This window comes from Musa acuminata, chromosome BXJ3-1 (assembly GCF_036884655.1).
Source record: "Musa acuminata AAA Group cultivar baxijiao chromosome BXJ3-1, Cavendish_Baxijiao_AAA, whole genome shotgun sequence".
In the NCBI taxonomy this organism is placed as follows: domain Eukaryota; kingdom Viridiplantae; phylum Streptophyta; class Magnoliopsida; order Zingiberales; family Musaceae; genus Musa; species Musa acuminata.
Genome location: NC_088349.1, coordinates 8,469,388 through 8,487,500, shown reverse-complemented (window position 1 = coordinate 8,487,500; position 18,113 = coordinate 8,469,388). Strand labels below are relative to the sequence as shown.

General features: G+C 38.5%; 1 protein-coding gene across 1 annotated transcript; it reads right to left on the bottom strand.

Annotated features, from left to right (window-relative positions):
* Positions 1–9: 9 nt before the first annotated feature.
* LOC135629376 (GBF-interacting protein 1-like) lies at positions 10–17,402 on the bottom strand. Its single transcript, XM_065136636.1, has 10 exons — positions 17,040–17,402; positions 15,957–16,000; positions 14,902–15,007; positions 14,265–14,394; positions 12,473–13,035; positions 8,882–9,272; positions 5,560–5,869; positions 4,166–4,330; positions 3,277–3,780; positions 10–989 (listed from the first exon to the last, which is right to left on the bottom strand). Exons 1-10 carry the CDS (start codon positions 17,200–17,202, stop codon positions 696–698), a joined length of 2,670 nt encoding a protein of 889 aa, XP_064992708.1. The 5' UTR covers positions 17,203–17,402; the 3' UTR covers positions 10–695.
* Positions 17,403–18,113: the final 711 nt, after the last annotated feature.

Below are 18,113 nucleotides of genomic sequence, written 5' to 3'. Positions count from 1 at the left end.
GAAAAAGAATAAAAAATAATGATCATATTACCAGAAAAAGAATAAGAACACTTGGTTGATGCTTTGCCAGAAACAAACCTGGAATTGTGGCATGTCTCATATTCTATTGAATTACAAAGACGAGGATATGAGCCCGCATGAATCCATCTTTAGTTTCTCCCAAACACTGGTGAGCTGAAAGGAGAACACGACTGTAACAAAGAGGATGTGCGGCTGCTATCTCGATTACACCAAATACAACTGTTGTGCTACAGTTTCTCAGTATCAATTTTTACTTTACAGACAAAGGCAGTGGAGAAATGACAACCCACTAGGGTAAATTCTTACCTTCTAAGGTCTTTCTATCACCTCATCAGTAGTGGTGGTGGTGGTGGCGGCGGCGCAAATGGATGTCAAATTTTCATCCATCGAAAAGAAACAAGCAAATGACAAAGAATGAGCAGCAGACAACCCGTGGAATTTGAGCGGACTAGACAATTGACATGAAAATGGTCAACATCAGCTTGAACTATTGAAGTCTCTCGATTCCAAATTCTGAAACCTTCTCATTCAAGACGGCCGTCTTTTAGATATAGATATATATCCAGTCTTTCCGATCAGGCAACTCTACGCCACATTCGAAACATCTTCTGATCGGAACCCCAAGTATCCTTGATCACTGAGCTGCGGCTGCCATAACTTAGGTTTGGTTTCCTTCAATAGTTATTGGTCCAATTCATCTGTGCACGTTGTGGCTGTTGATAAACACCACCAGAGGGCCCCAACATTTCGACAGCTCCAGCGACAGTCTGGGACTGCTGGAGCAATGGATGAACAGGAGCTGAGACAGTTGGCGTCGGAGGGTAGACTCCGCTGAAGGCACCATGGCCAGCTTGTGTGGGTGCAAAAGTCATATGTTGTCCCTGAGAAGGAATGTTGTAGAAGGAGCTAGCCTGAAGAGCAGAAATATCCCGTCCAGGGGCCGGAATCCAGACAGCTGAACCTTCGCTCTGCTTGGAAAACAGAGTTTCAGATACAACCAAGGCTAACTGATGCACATGGATTATAAATGAGAATGCACATTATTACAAAAAAGCTCTATAATTTCAAGAAAAAAGCAATATAAGCAAAGGCATAACAAAGCATGGAGAATCTTAAGTTTCAATATTGTCGATTTCAAAAAAGAGCCAACAGGTCAATGCAAAAGACTCGTATAAAGTATTATTTACTGGTGCAGCAGGTTTTCCTCGTATCAATACCACAAGCTAACCAGTAAATACATCCAACATATGGGCAATAAGTAACGCACAGCTTTGCAAAACTCAGGCTAAATTCCACGTTAGTTATTTTGTAGTAACTCCCTAGTAGGCTATCATCTCACAGGTTCCAAGAAAATCAACATATTTTTGTTTGGAACACCAACAAAGTTATACAGGAAACTTGTGAACTAAGCACATTGTGAAACTAGAAAACACTTTTTTATCATGTTACTTATGGCAAGATCTCACGGAAAAGGTACAGCAAAAGAAGAAAAAACGTGACCAGGTCACCAACTTCAGGAGGCTATTACCAATGCAAGTCCCAGGAGGGTCAACTTAGGCAGCTATAGGATATAGCACCAACAGAGCACCTAACACCTATAGCACCAACAGAAAAACCAAAAAAAAAAAAGGATTAACCAAAACCAGGCATCTTCCTGGTTGGAACCAGTCTAATTTTGAAGCAAGCATTATAACCAACTTGTCATCAGGGATGGCTCTTTTTATTTTGGGTTTGATAACAATAAGACATTGAAACAAGTCTATACAGGTAAATAGAAGCTAATGATCAAACCATCCAGATAGTTGGTCATGATTATTCAAGGAACCCAGATCAAAGGATATCGGGTACAATTAATATAACTTGATAAAATGTATAAACTTAAAGCTGACAGGATTTTACTTCCTAGAGAAGAAGTAGCCATGCAAGATAAGCATCTGACAAAAAATATTCTTCAAAAATGACAACTTTTAGAAATAAAGAAAAGGTAATGCAGTGAACGAGACTCTTGCCAACATATGTTCAAAAGGAGAGGTTTTATCCTTGCAAACAGATAGGTTGTCTATACGACTTGAACCAAGGTCCCCCAGATCAAAAAGAAAAATCTTACTGTCACTAGAGTTCGCTCTCTAACTGTTTGAAATATATACAATATATTATCTTTCAAGGAATCAGCTTAGAACACATTCAAGAAGCATACACCATATATATTCAATTATTCCAAGATGCTTTCGGTTATATAATGTAAGGCCCACACTCTCCCTTCTGCAATTTCCTTCTTTCTATCCCCTTTCTGGCTTGTATCCACTAGTACTTGAATTCATAATCTTAATGAAATAAACTGATAAATCTTGCCTGAACAAGATTGACCTATCCAAGTCCCTACCTTTATAAGTCATTCCATAAGAACATCATGTACAATCCCAGTGCTCAGAATTTCTTGGAATATAGTCATGTCACAACTTGTAAGCTTATCTTACACTTGCTTCTGATGCTTCAGAGAACAGATGCTTTGTGAATTCATTCTCCTTATTCCATGATCAATAGTTTCTAGTTTGACTTCAATAAATTCACATATAGGACTTGAGAAAAGTTCAGATCTTGGACTTAAAAAATGTTCTCACCTCATACCTTATTCAGATCAAATCAAGTGCATCTCCTTAAAAAATTATGCTTCTAAAAGGTAAAAACTGCAGCAAAAAATTTGCTTATGCTCAGCTCAATGCAAATCCTAACACTTCCAAAGCAATCATTTATAAAAAAGAGTAAAATGATTTCCAGTTCACTCTATCCTGCATGCTAAACATTGAAAGGGATCAACTATCAAGATTACAAACTGATTCAGTCAGCTCAACATCTGCAATGGCTCAACTAACAACAGCTTCCTAAGCTATTTATGCAACATACAATTACATAGGCACTGAGAAAAGCAAAAGGAGAACTGAGTCCTACCACATTTGCAAACTATACAAAAATATAACTCCGTAGCTGTTTGAGTAATTCAGGTGAAGTAGCAAAAAATCATCACTGAATAATGAGTTTAGGAGCTCAAACAGTGAAAACATTTGAAAGTTATACAATTAAGATTCTAGAAGACAGCTTTTTCAGAAACGATTTGTGGTACCGTTAAGCTAATTCTAAATCAACAATTTACACATCTAAGTAACAGCAGAACTATGGATTTATAGATTAGAATAAAGTAACTAAGCAAGAACTAAACATCACACACAAAACCTGTATAATAAAAACAGGAAATACCTGCTGCCCAGGAATATAAACATTGTTCTCCTTAAATTGGGAAGACCCAAGATCTTCATTGGAAGTTGAGTTTCCACTGCTAGCAGCAGGACCAGAAGCATAGCCAGCTGGAGTTGCATTATACGTTCCATATACAGATTGCAATCCAACAATTGTTGAATTGCCAGTATTAGCACCAGGCTTGTACTGGGGAAGGGTGTACTTGACAGCAGCCACAGGACTTGCAGCTCCAGGAGTTGGATATATGTTGCCAGTAGGAGGTTGCTGAGGGAATGCAGCACCACTCAAAAAATGGTGAAGGGTAGGAGGAGGAACATAAAATGGTGAGAAATATTGGCTGTATTGAATATAGTTCGGAGGATAGTGAGATATATGTAAACCAGGAGGTTGTCGGAAGATAGGAACTGGCTGTTGAGGAATAGCAACAGAACCTTGCATAGGAGCTGCAGCTTGAGTTGCTAGAGGAGTTGACCCAACCATAGGTAGCACAACGGAGTTGGTATTCTGGATGGGAAAAAGTGTAAGAGCATCAGAATATACTAAGATCATGATGTTGAGAATCTGAACAAGAAGATAATATTAATACAACAAGGTCGTAAAATCCCAACTATTTGGGGATTTTAATACAAGATTATAAATAATAAGTAAATTGTCAAGACCAGGAAAAAAAGGTGTCATAATGAATCCTAGAATTCAACCACAAAATTCAAGAGCTAGGAACATTTAAACCTCTACTATTATGAAGAGGGCAAATAGCAGAGCATATGTTTTCCAAAAGCAATACCAAAAGATGGACCGTAATGTGGTAATTAGTATGACATAATTCAAAAGGATATCTCCCAATATTTCAAAATAAAAAAAGTATATAAGCAGAAAGTCAAACACAAACCTCTTGAGAAGCCTGGACAGTCCGAGCAGGTAGGACTTGAGTGTTCCCATTGTACCTAGAGGAGGCACTGGATGCAAGAAGTGGAGAGATGCGACCATCAGCATCAGCAATAGGTTGATAGAATGGTGTGTAGTAGCTTGTGGAGGGGTCATAGGATTGCTGAACCTGTATAACAGGATCAATATACCAACAGGAAATGAGAAAAGATGAAGCAGATCGTTTTCTAGTGCCAATCTGAAAAATAAAAAATAGAGAAATTTTGAAACAAGGGAGTTCAGACAGTGTGATTATGGTTTGCAATTATCTTCCTCTTCACACTTCTCCACTAGCTCCCAAATTGTTGAGGTCTTCTTATAGCTTTATCAACTTAATCATGAGTTCATGACGTCTAAAAGGGTGAACCCCTCATGGTGTGCATCAGCATAGAAGAACTCTGACAAATGCTTGCCGATCAATCTCATTCACATACCAAATAATGTTCGAGCATCACCACTGGATCCAAGGGGAAGCAGAAGACTCCTCAAGAGACAGATTACTACAATAATTTTCTTGCAGGATTACAGAAAATTTTAAAAAAATTATGAAAACGAGACAAGTTCTTACAGCTTTAAAGACCTCTTATTTAAACTACTCTATATCTTAACCTTACCTAGACTCTTAGAAAAAAGAGTAAATTGATACCCTATCTCCTTAGCACCATATACCCAACTATGATCTGTTACCTCATCACCTGGCCTCACAAAAAGTGGCAGCATAATCCCCCTTCTTATGCACCATTCCTAGTTGAAATAGGGGTTCATGGCCCTTTTCCCCATCTGAACAGTATTATAAGATCCTGCTGGAACTCCATAGTGGTAGGAGGGACCTATTGCCACGTCAAGGATGGTACAAGGCAGAAAAGCAAGGTAGTTGTGACTTGTGAATGCTCATGTGGCTGACAATTACCATGTGGGATGTGTGTGCAGAAATTGCAAGCTGTACAAGGGTCGTTGAGAAACACTTGATCGCTACCAGCTAAAGCAGTTGTGAAGGTGGCTAGGAGCATAGGAGACACACAAATAGAGGCATGAAGGATGTTTGTGTCCTGATAGTTACAGGGAAGTAGGGGAGGCAATCCGTGACAAGCAATGAGCTCATTGATGCAATCAAGATTATGTATCAAGTGTACAGCTGAAGGCAAAAGTTTGAATGATAGACAAATGGCAATGACTGATCCTCAATATCTTATGGCTATTGGCCACCACCAGATTAGCTTCAGTAGCAATCATGCTATTAACTAATATCATAAAATTGAAATAAAGAACACTTTTGTATATAAAACACTGCATCACTTCAGCTATCAGATTATATAATTTAAGTGACATGGATATAAAGATCTAAAGGTGTCACTGTACCAGAAAGTTTGGGAGACGAGAGGTATCACAAGCCTGAGGTTCTGAGCTTTCAAAAGGTGCAAATTGGCTTCCGAGCACTTGTGTGTCCAATCCAAGTGATGGATATGATGGTGCAGATTGAACAACCAGATTCTGAGAGCCATCTGGAGCTAAAGAAGCCTCTTGTTTGCATTGGTCATTTTCCACTGCAGTAGATATGCTTGCCGAATCACTTGCTTCTTTGGTTGGATAACTATCTAACACCAGCTCAGGTGATTGAGGATGACCCATAAACTCAGCTTCTTGACCAGCTGAGGTTGCCATATGAATGCTGCCCATAAAAAACAGAAAGAACCAAAATCGTTAAAAAGCCACAATCTAAACATAACAAAATGGTAGTAGTAAACAAAACAAGAAAAAAATGATGAACAGGGAAACAAGATCCTCCAATACAGCATTGAAATTAGTGAAAGATAGCTTAAATCAATATTGACTTGACTATAGTATATATTAAAATGAGGTAGAAAAGTTTCTAAATATATGTAAGCTTCTTTAGACACTGTTAAGAGCAGTTTTTGGTTGTCCGAGCTGGAAGCTGAATCAGATCTAACCTTGTTCTTCCTCGAGCCAGTCCCAAAGCGAAACTCCCCAACTCAGACATCAGAACCCTACAAAACTATGTGGGGGGCATTCCCGACAAAGTCCCCTCCGATGCTTAAGTCAATTATCTAGTCAGATAAGTCGGATTTATATTGTTGAGTGTGTTGAGACATACCTATGACCCCCTCTTTTATAGTGGAGGTTTGGAGCCATTACGCCCGCTTATTGTGTAGTTTGTGCCATATTGGGGGCGTGGGATTTGGTTGTAACTGTCGTCAGCTCGCGCGGGACCCAAGATTGCATAACTTCCTTCCATGTGACAGTCATCAGGTGCGGCCATTTGGCTTTACTTATAGGGAGTTTGTATGAAGCTATGGTGGTGACAAGCAGTCAACCAAGTGACTCGTTGATGTCAGCCACGTAGGGTCCGCTAGTCGGCTGCGTGGAGCTGATGTGTCCTCTACGTGGACGTGTCGGCCCTGTGGAATCAATCAATCGGCCACGTGGAGCCAAGGTGTCGAAAGAGAGCCGAGGTAGGGAGTGTAGCAAAATCAGGTCGAAAAGTAGGGTTAGGTTGACATCAGCGATTGGCGTTGTGGTTCTAGCGGGCCTATGCGGTTGGGCATGATAGTGCAATGGCATGACGGGCCGACAACGCCAGGCACAGTGGGGCGGTGGGTCAATAAGGTCGGCGTTGTGGCACAATGGGTCGACAAGGTTGAGCGCGGCAAGCGGATAAGGCCGGGAGCGACGGCACAATGCGATGGGCTAACAAGGCTGAGCGCAACAAGCTGATAAGGCCGAGAGCAACGGCACGACATGATGGGCCGACAAGGCCAGGCACGGTGGACCGACAGGGCCAAGCATGACGACGTGGTGGGCCATCGAGGTTGGGCACAACGACACGAAGTGACGTGGACATTTGCTATGCACACCTCCTCTCTTAGGGGGCGGGAGAATCCAAGCGTGATCTGATAACTAATCACGCACCATACCCACCTGTCACGAACGGTCGTCGCGCACCCGCAACAACTCCGTTCAACGAACCGTTCGTCGCTCTTATCTACATGTACAGCAGCTTGGCAACATGTTTTGTCTTAGTTTTGAGTTATTTTACTTGTAAAAATGTAAGTTCGAACAAGTTGCAGCACTACAAAGCGACCGCTCACCGAACCAAGCAAAACAGCCCCAAAACAGCTCCGTTTTCGTGTGCCACGGGCTATTTCCTGCAGTCCGCTTCTGCTCACCAAAACGTCAGCCATCTCAGCCACTTGGAACCACCCAGGTGGCACAAGGCTGGATGGGGCTTCGGTATAGTGTCGGGCGTTGAACAATCTTTCGCAAGTTCGCACGTTACCTTGATAGGAACTTGTTGTCGCGCCCGGCACCCGGTGAGCAGCTGTTTGTGGCCTTGCAGCTGTTCGTTCAACCTTCTAAAGTCCTTGTTTTCCCCCTCTCCCTCTTTTCTCTTGTGCACGCAAGGTGCACGCTAAATTGCTTGTAAAGCTTCCCTTTTTCGCAAGACGTCGGGACTTGTCCGTCACTTGTTCTTCGAACTAATCAACTTTCTCTTTTTACAGGTCCTTCGGGACCTGCGAGAGGTTGCAAGTGGGCTGATCTTTGCAGACGCAAATCGCAAGGGCGAAGCGCGACTTAGGCAACACAAGCTAAGTCCGCGCCTTTGCCACAAGAGTGCCTCGCGACTTAGGCAACGCAAGCTAAGTTCGCGTCTTTGCCACAAGAGTGCCTCATGCCTTATGCAATTCCAGCTAAGGCCGTGACACACCGGTGACAAGGGCAATGTGGTGAAATTGTCACCTACCATCAAGCCATTGAGTAGATCATGGCGAATTCAACGTGGAACCAGTCGAATTGCATGGAGCTGATGTGTCCACGTGGAACCGACATGTAGACCTTGTGGAATCAGTCGGTCAGCCACGTGGAGCTGAGGTGCCGAAAAAGAGCCGGCATGTCGACGGGTGGCGCTAACATGTCGGCCACGCCATCTTTGCCATAATAGATACATTTTACAATATAGTTTTATGCTATGATCAGCAAATAAAACATACAATGATTGCAAAGGTCACTGCCTACTAGTATTTCTTGTACACAACGCAAATAACATTTTGCATTCTATGCCCTTTGCCAAAGTTAAATCCTAAAGTTATTTTATTAATACCAGTGATAGATATACCAACTCGTAATATAACATTGTAGGAAGCATCAACATGCATGAGCGTCATAACAACAAAAAGTTTTTACTAATACGAGTGACTGAAATATCAAGTTATCAACTAGCGGGTAAACTAAAATTCTTGGAAGAATAACATGTGAAAGTTTCTATTTTCTAATATACAAGTACTGTAACAATGCCTATCACTTACAGACCTATCTTTTATTTTACAGCAAAAGGAGCAGTCGACAAAATTCTACCACACAACTTTGCAATTTTTTCCACATAGCCAAAACAATGGTATAGGAAGAAACAACCACACAAACAAGAGCAAAATTGATCGTTGTAAAAGTTCAAAGCTTCCTCAACAGACATTAATATGCACATGCATATTATACCATATTGAATAAACTTGTTAGCCTTTTTTTACTGAAGTTATTTCATCTCATCAAATACAAAATGAGTTCATTATGTAAATATGAATCATGATACCCTGATCTAAAATAACCAATAAGTAAAGCACATGTAAATGAAATTGTCAAACAACAATGCAACTAATGCGCCTGAGACCTTAAAGAAGGCTGCTCATAAGGCTCTTTAACCTCCTGAGATGACTCAGAAGGTGGTGTATCAATCTTGTCTCTAGTAGGGCCATTAGCAAAAACCATATTCAACTCAAAATTTTCATCAAAGCTTCCAAAACTCAACCCATGTCTTTCAGACTCTGGGACTTGAAGATGGTTTGGAATTATGACATGTTGTCTGTCAGATAACTTCAGTTCGTCTAGCTTCTTTTCTAACTTCATGGTAGTTTCCTCTGAGGTCACAGAACATGATGCTGGTAACGATTGAGAAACAGCTTCAGCCATCACTAATATATCAGAAGTGTCAGTCATTTCAGATGCTTGGGCAGGATTCACTTGTACTGATTTTGGTTTCCACTCTTTATTAGGCACAGGTGCTGAATAAGAAAAAGTACTACTTAGTCAACTATTAAGTATAGCAAACTTATCAAAGAGTGGAAAAATGAATAATCAATAACTTAAATACATGTAATTTCAACACTCAAGATAAACTGTACACGGTTGACGTAATTACATATAAGAATTGATTTTAGGAGATCAACTACTAAAAATTACCAAACATTTGTGGACTACCTATAGGAATTGCACTGAGAACAAGGTCAACATACAACAAAAGATTGCTCATACATGCTATTGCAGCACTGATATTTGACACAATGTGTGTCAACTGCAAGAGCATCCAAATGCACCACTGGACTAAAAGTCTATGCAGTATGCACTATAAGCCAGCAAGTTTCCAACACAAGGTTATGCTACAATACCAAACCTTGCGTTAAAGTATAATATACTCTGAAACAGAGAGATAAGAGTAATGGAAGCCAACCTCAAATAATTAGCAAACTTCCACAGCTTTCCCTGTTTTAGATGATTTCCCATCTACATAATTAGCAAACTTGCATCTTATCACATCTACAAATAAATTGATACACTCTAGCAACAAGGTATATGGGATGATAGAGAGAATGGATTTGAGATGTTAATTGGGCCAAAATTGCATACAGATCAAGTGACATCCAGCTTGAGTTCTTTATAAAACTAAAACATTTTAGTCAATTTCAAAGATAGGGCTGCTGATTTGACACAACACTAGAATGATTTGGGGATTATTTTCTCACTACAGCCTGCTTGGAATGAACAAAGCACTGTGATAAAAAATTCAAACAAAATCCAGGGAGGCATTAGATATATTGTTATCACTACTTTACTAAAATCAAATCATACCTGATGGGACCATATTATAGTGGATTATTCCCACAAAACAGGCACTTACAAGATATATTCATGTCTAATCTTTTTTTCTCATTACATGAGATGTTCTCAACTTAGTCCCTCCAGAAATAAAACCTAAAATAGCAGGTATCTTCTTTCTTTAAGGGTACAAGAGCTAAGTCATGAATCAAGTCACTTCAGGTCAAGTTCAATGAACTTATTGTTTATCTATCTTGTATTTAGAGTTCAGGCATACATTGGATTTAAAAAATTGGGTGAGTTTCACCGACGGCTGTATCTGTCATACTGAACATAAATCCACCATAACAAAAGCTTGATTTCCCCCTTACAAAGTCCAAATATCAGTACAAATTTCATGTGTATTATAATAGAATGCTTATCATTTATGTATTGCACAACCAATTTACCCAAGCCATCTTAATCTAACCAATTATAACATGATTTACTTGATATGTACATAAAGAAGAACTTTGGGACCAAGAAGCAGGCTCTGTTTTATATCTAATCTAAAACCTGATTTTTGCAGATAGTTTAAGGTTCAATTTTTTCATCAGTAGAGAATGGGCCAGTGTCATAGTGAGATTGCTTCTTTGTGATCTAAATGATCAGGACTAAAATCAGGGAAACAACATTGCTTTGTAGGAGTAAGGCTGCTACATTGACCTTCAACATACCATAGTAACGAGCCCTAAGCATCTTTCATTGTCATTGTTACAAAATCCAAATAGATCAATGCACTCAAAAATCTGATGGACCATGGTTTCAAGACCTGGCATCACACCATATGCTGCAATGATGTACCAATTTGTGACAACTCTAGGCATGACTCGGAATACTGACATGAATAGAAGGCAAGAAACAAAGAAAAACATAGTGAGGAAAAAAATTGTTATCTTATCATTATCATCAACAAGAACAAGCCATAAATCCCATCTATTTGGGATCAACTATCCCACCACTGACCTCTTTTTAGGTCAATGTCACTAAGTCAAAAACTCACCAAATTATTTCTTTTTCTTATTTGATCTTCCTCAAGCTAATATCTATCATCTCATTCTTGGCTAAAATCAAAAGTACACATACCCTTTTATCCGTGGCCTCTTCTCCGATAGGGAGCACCATAACGGGTATCAGTCTACAAAAAGTAGAATGCCAATATAAGCTAAACCCCTCCAGGTATAGTTACAACAAACATCTAAGACAAAGACTATCCGGTGAGTATGGCACATCATGACTTAAATCATGACCAAGTCTCAACTTAAAGAATGTGGTGTAAGTCATGGGACTGAGAGGGTTGTAGGATTGCAATGCACTTGGATACACGTCACCTCCACTGTTGACGACCCAAGTTGGGAGCTGAGTCACAACAAGCATTTCTCTTATCCAGTTAACATGTTTGTATCACTTGTTATGCAAGTTCAAGATAACAGCTTGGCTAATTAAACAATGTATAATATTCTTCGTTAAGACAGTTAAAATCTAAAAGTTACAAGCAGACAACCAATGTATTACAACTGATACAAAGAATGGTCAGCCATATCTTTCAGTTTCTATTTTGGGAGGTTACATGAGATTCAAGTAAATGAGATTTAGTTGGAAAGCTTTAAGAAATGCAAAAGTCATATGTTCTGGGGTAATCATACTGTTTGAACAGCAATAACTCAAAGATCCAGAAAGATGCATGAAATATTGGTCTCTCATTCATCTTCAAACACCGATAATTTTTTAAGCTCAGTGAGCAGAGAAATTTGATCAATTCAGGAATTGCAGCACCTTTTTAAACAAAAAATTGCATATTTTGGCAACTTCAATATATATTCAAAAATGGGCATTTAGGAGAATGGAAGTAATTAATTGGACTAATCACAAACCAAAAAAAGCGAGTCAAGGGAGTTTATCATGCACAGGTGCCTGCTCATGAAAACAGAGAGATCCTATTAAAGCATTAACTTAATGCTGAATCAAAAATTTTGCCTTGAAGCCAACAAAATTGCTACAGAGCAAACTAAATATTGATAGCATATAAATAAATAATTTAAGAACCATGGTCAAAGCAGGCTTAGGAAATTAGTTAACAACAAGATGTCATCTTTATTTTATCTCCTAAGAAACAAGCATGCTGTATATTTTAGATAAACTGACAGATCAATTCGTCAGCATTAATTCAAAGGGGGGGTGGGAAGGAAATAATCCATCCTGGTATTATCACTTCATAAACTTCCACTGTCTGTAATAAATGGAGGGTCATGATAACAAAGCACCGCAACAATATTAGATATAGTCAATCGATCATTCATCACCCAGTACAAAAAGAAAAAGATGCTACAAAATAAATGTTACGTTCTACCTTTCTGTGAACCACTTAGATGAGGACGATTGTTGTAAGTAGAGGACTGTCTGCTGCTTATAACACTGGAGAAAGAAGATACAGATTTTTCTGAGAGTTCATTTGTTTTGGATCCTTGTGGTTTGATTTGTATCTTCTTTCCATGCGTATCGGCATTGCTCATGTCAGAAGAACCTTTTCCGCTGATATTTAAGAAATTCCGTCCAGAAATATCTCGAGATGCAGACTCATGGGTGGCTGTCTCAATAAGGGAGTGTTGAATCCCTGTTACTTGTTTGGTAGTTCCCAACTCAGCAGTGCTGCATGTAACAGGAGATGTCACTAGCTTAAGGTCTGAGATTGAAGTAGAGACTTCAAAAACAGGTGCTGCTGTCCTGTTTTCTGCACTGTGGTCTGAACCTAGTACAGATTGTCCAGATGCAGATCCATATATTACATCACTGGAATTTATCCCTGAAGTCCCACTCTTAGTAGTTACAGCACCAGAATTTTCTTCCCATGGGGCAATGCCACTAGCGCCAGAGACATGGGACCCCTGAGATGATAATGGATGATCTGTTTTGCTGGGACCATTGGCAACATCAGATGCAATTATTACAAACTATAGCTAGGTCAATAAACTAGGCAGTAATAGAAAGACATCTCACACTTAGAGAAAACAAATCATAATAGACAGCATCAGAATATATATATTATACTAGTGTTAAATCAGATAAAAATAAATGCTGGAATACAATAGTCTAACCAACAATTATATCTAGACATCAACTATAGACTAACCAACAATTATATCTAGAAGCTGAGTTTGTGCTTCATTATCAACTGGAATACGATAGTTGAGCTTCATAAGGTAAAAGATGCATTAGTCTTAGAAATAGTTGCTACTGACGATTCATGAAATTTAGGAATAAATGATGTGTGTGTGTGCTTTCTCTGGTTTGTTCTTTTTTGGTTCACATGAACATGGTTCAAAAAGAAGGCAACCCACTGGACAAGTTTCCACTGATGTGCATACTGCATACTGCAGAAAGTTGATACATGAAATGTTATCCCGGTAAGCAAAGAGACTATAAAAATGACTCAATCCCTTGACACCAAAATTGAAGAGTACCAATCTTATGGTGGCATCAAAGTTCATCCTCTCCAAATGAATGTGATCTGCTATTATCATCCACCCATGAGTTCTTAAACAGAGAACAAAAAAGGTTGCCTCGTTTAATGGTTATGTGTTCATCAGCATAAACTTGATCCAGTTGCTACATAAAAAGCTTTAACACATAAATTTTCCTCCTTCCCAACCCAAAAAAAAAAGGCTCATTCTTAAGCAAAATGAAATTACTGATCTCAATCTAGTTGCTATTTCCTAAGTTGTACTTCAACAACATGTAGTCAAAATATAACCACCAAAAGCCAGGATGTGACCTTTTGACTACCAATATTATCTAGAAGTAAACATATGAAGTAAACAACGGTATCTCAGGATGTTCCCCCAATAACATACCAATGACAACTCACATAAACCATCAAGCAGATCATGTTGCTTGGATGTTAAGACAACATAAGACGCAATGAAGCACTGGAAACTATAACAAGAAAAAACAACCTGACTTAGCAGCAGCCTCTGATGGCACTGAAGTCCGAACGTCAGCACAATTAAGGCATAAATCCAAAGCACTATAAAACTTGATATATGTCTTCTTCAAATTGAGCATCAAGAAATAAAAACATGTTCCTAGTTTAACAATATTAGTATATTTACTTAAAGCCAACCTGAACAGACACAAATAAATACCTTGACGTGAACTTATTATTATCTGTGTCAAGGGAGGTGGTGGTGGATGAAAAGGATGTATTGGCTTTATCTGTACTTTGATTTAATCCATTCTCCTTCCCTGAAGTAACATTTCTTCCAGCAACATCATCTTGTAGCCAATGGAAATTATATGGTCAATATCCAATAATAAATATCCAACAAGTAGCAATAAAGCATGGCAACAGTAGCCAATATGTGTTTTTTGTGTCACAGAACACACCTTAGAAATACAACAAAACATGTTCTATAAAGTATTTCCAAAAGCATTTATGGAAGGTCTCCAAAGAGCAAAATGCAAAATATCACAGCATATGGAACAGAACACTGAGTCCACACATCATAATATAGATGGCACAAATCTGATTTCTGATACAACTGACTTTGGGTAATTTAAGAAAGTTCTTATTGATGTATGTGTGAGATGTTCAAATTAGAAGAAAAAGCATCGATGTACATATGGTTAGCTAATAACCAAGTAATATCACGTAAAATACGAATGTTATGCAGTCAGATAAACAAAGAAAGGTCCAAGACCAAGAAGAGAAACATATAACTTCTTAGAGCAACTCATTAGCCGCATAAAGTTGGAGTATTATATTACAAGAAAACTACATACCACTAGGCAGAGAGTGTGAAGAGTAGTTCAACTTTCCTCGACCTCCTCTACCTCCTCGTCCCTGCACACCTGGCCTCCACCTAGCATCATTAGGGTCTCTCACATTCTGTTGAGAATAGCAGAATATTCATTTGGTTAATCTCAAAATTGGAGAGTTTATAGAGGAAAATTGTTGATATTTGTTTATTTTAGGGGAAAAAATGTGAGATAAAGAAATGGAGATCTTGAATGATTTTTAGTATGTGGAGGATGCATGCGTGCAGCCATCATACAATAATTTAACTGAAAGAATAGGCTTTGGGCAGGTTAGAACAGGTTTCAACTAGTTAAGATCATTGTATTACAGACAAACTCAACCAGTTTCCATAATATTTTGTTCAAGACAAAGGAAGTCCATACATTTCGAGTTACGGGTCTGGTCTAAGACCAACCCAAAATGGTTCAGTTTCAACCATATCACCCAAAACTTGAAACCATCTAGTCTCCGGCTCTTATGAGATTATAACTTAAGAAAGTAATAGAGCAAGCAAATCCTTTTTGTCACTTCAATCACACATATTGTGGGTTCAATTCTTTTAATAATAGTTCATTCTAGGCAGTGACAAGAACCAGCATGTTTAATTTTTTCCGGTGACTCCTATTTAACTTACATAGCAGCCATTTGATTTCAACAACTCTCCTATTTAAACTCTAAAGAATTTGGAGAAAACAAATCTGAATCGTTAGATCAACACATTGTGCTAGAAACTAAATTTTGAAGAGAGAAGTGAAGAAGAAAAAGAAGAATTTAATCTAGAATTACGCAATTTATATAATATAAAGAAGACCTGGACCTTCACGTCTCAATATAGATTCCAATTAGTCCCTTTTGGGATTCAGACAGATGATAAAATGACATGTACTTTAATCAAATGCTTATATTAAAGTAAATGTTAATGACTTGTTTGATCCTGCAACTTTGTTAACACATATATCCCCAGACTTCACATATTAATCACTTTCTTAGCATAAGCAAAGAATAAAAACAGACGTATTAAGACAATAAAAAAAATTACCTCCTTTCTCTTGTCACGCTTCCTTCTCACTTCATGAAAGGTGTCTACAACACAAAAACCAGATAGTAGTTATGACTAAGAAGGCAATTAAAACAATACAACATAAGCAAGTACGTTCCAAATTCAGGTATATACACATCAAGAAAGAGATTACAGAATATCCAACTGATAAATGAATATTGTTATTACTGAAGAGACAAAGGAGTGAAAACATGGAAAAGAAGAGACATCATACTGGAAACCGTAGATGTTTGTAGACATATAAATATATTTATATATTATTATCTAAATTAAATTTTAGCAGAATATATGGTACGGAACATGGTAAAATGCCATCAAAATTCTTGGTTTTGTTAATATCTAAATATTGTAAATATGCCAACCATATTACCACTAGATATTCCAAAATAAATTATACATAGAACATGACGCTTAGTAAATTAGTTTAATATAATAGAAACACTCCCTTAGCAAGGTACAACTACAACCAAAATTTTACAAGCTACTCTACCGGGAAAGAACATGGAACTCAACATGACTATGCCTCTCTAGATAACAAGAAAAGACGCCTAAGACCATCACTCCTCAAATACTTGTTGCTCCAGAATCATGAAAGACAAGTCCAACTAAATCACACGTGATTCCGAGATTATAAATAATTTTTGCTAGATATTGCAGTTATAGTATAAAGCAGATCATATAATTCAAATTAAAGGTGAAATCCAATCTAAGGGCACTGGTGACCCAACTGTTCCTTCTGTTCCGGAAAAACTCATTTTAACTCCAACAACATACAGTTTAACGACTAGGCTACCCCAACCACCATCGATCCACCTAACCCAGAACAACAAAACGTACGAATCAATTTCGCCAGCCAGAAACTCCAAATCTCCTACCCAAGAAATCCAATGAGATGCGCAATAGTGCCAAAGGAGGATTAAAAAAATCGATACTCAAGAAACTCCACAGCGCCAAAACGCTGCGAGTCGATTCGCCCGAGAACAACGGCCGCCCATCAGAACCAAAAGCCGAACACCGGACCAAAGCGCACGGCAGACGAGGAAGGCAAAGGAGAGAGGATGCCTTGGAGCAGGAGCTTCTGGGCGGTCTCGTTGGGATCCATGCCGCAGTCCTTGAGCATTGCATAAATCTCCTCGTCGCTATGGTTGCCAGCGATCTCCTTGATGTTCTGAATCGTCCGTCGCACACCGGCAGGGATCGAAACCCTAGAACCGCCGCCGCTCATCTTCCAATCCGGGATAGACGGGAGAGAGGTAGGAGGAGGAGGAGGAGGAGGAGGTAATAGGAGTTAGAGAGAGAGAGCACAAAAGAAAGAGGAGACTTGAAGTCGTCTCGCCGCCTCTTTTCACTTGTATTCCCTTCCGCCCTCGTTTTGGTCTTTTACAACAGACAGCGTGTTTGTGAGAAGGGGGAACGATTTAATTTGGGGAATTCTCCCCAATTACGGACAAAGTTAAAGACGTTTGGGCAATTCTTCGCCTTGTAATGAAATGCCCAAAGTTAGGTTTTCGTTTTCTCCTGATTACATTCTATTTTCTTTTCTATTTGGCATTTTGGCAAAGAATTCAACCAAAAAGGTTTTCCCAAATCAAGTCTCTGTCATTTCGTTTGTGGTGAGCCCCTTCCTTTATGAACTGATCAAAAAAATATCATTATTGTGAGGAAAAATATTATTTCGCATAAACTCAATTCGGTTTGGTTGGATCGATTTTTTAAGGATAATTTTTAAAAAAACTCTATTTTTGGAAAGGAACTCACTATTTAGAATCCCTTCTTATTATTCACAACTTTTTGCTATTTATATTTTTTTAAAAATAATAACATAATATTTTACTATTTTTGATCTCTCTAGTTCTATTTTTTGCTCTTTTTTTTCCAACCTCGCCTATGCATCTTACTACACAATTTAGAAAGGCACAAAATGATATTTTATAAGTTAATACAATTGACTTATAAGATAATATCTTTTAGGCTCATAAACATAATTTTAAAAATATTAAATCATTATAATAAACATCAAAAACTATTTCTCATATTTTCTCTTTGATCTAAGCTCATCTCATTTCATCAGCTATCATTTTTTTATTAATTAAGAGGAGGGTGAGATGGAGAATGGAGAAAAAAATGATTATAAGT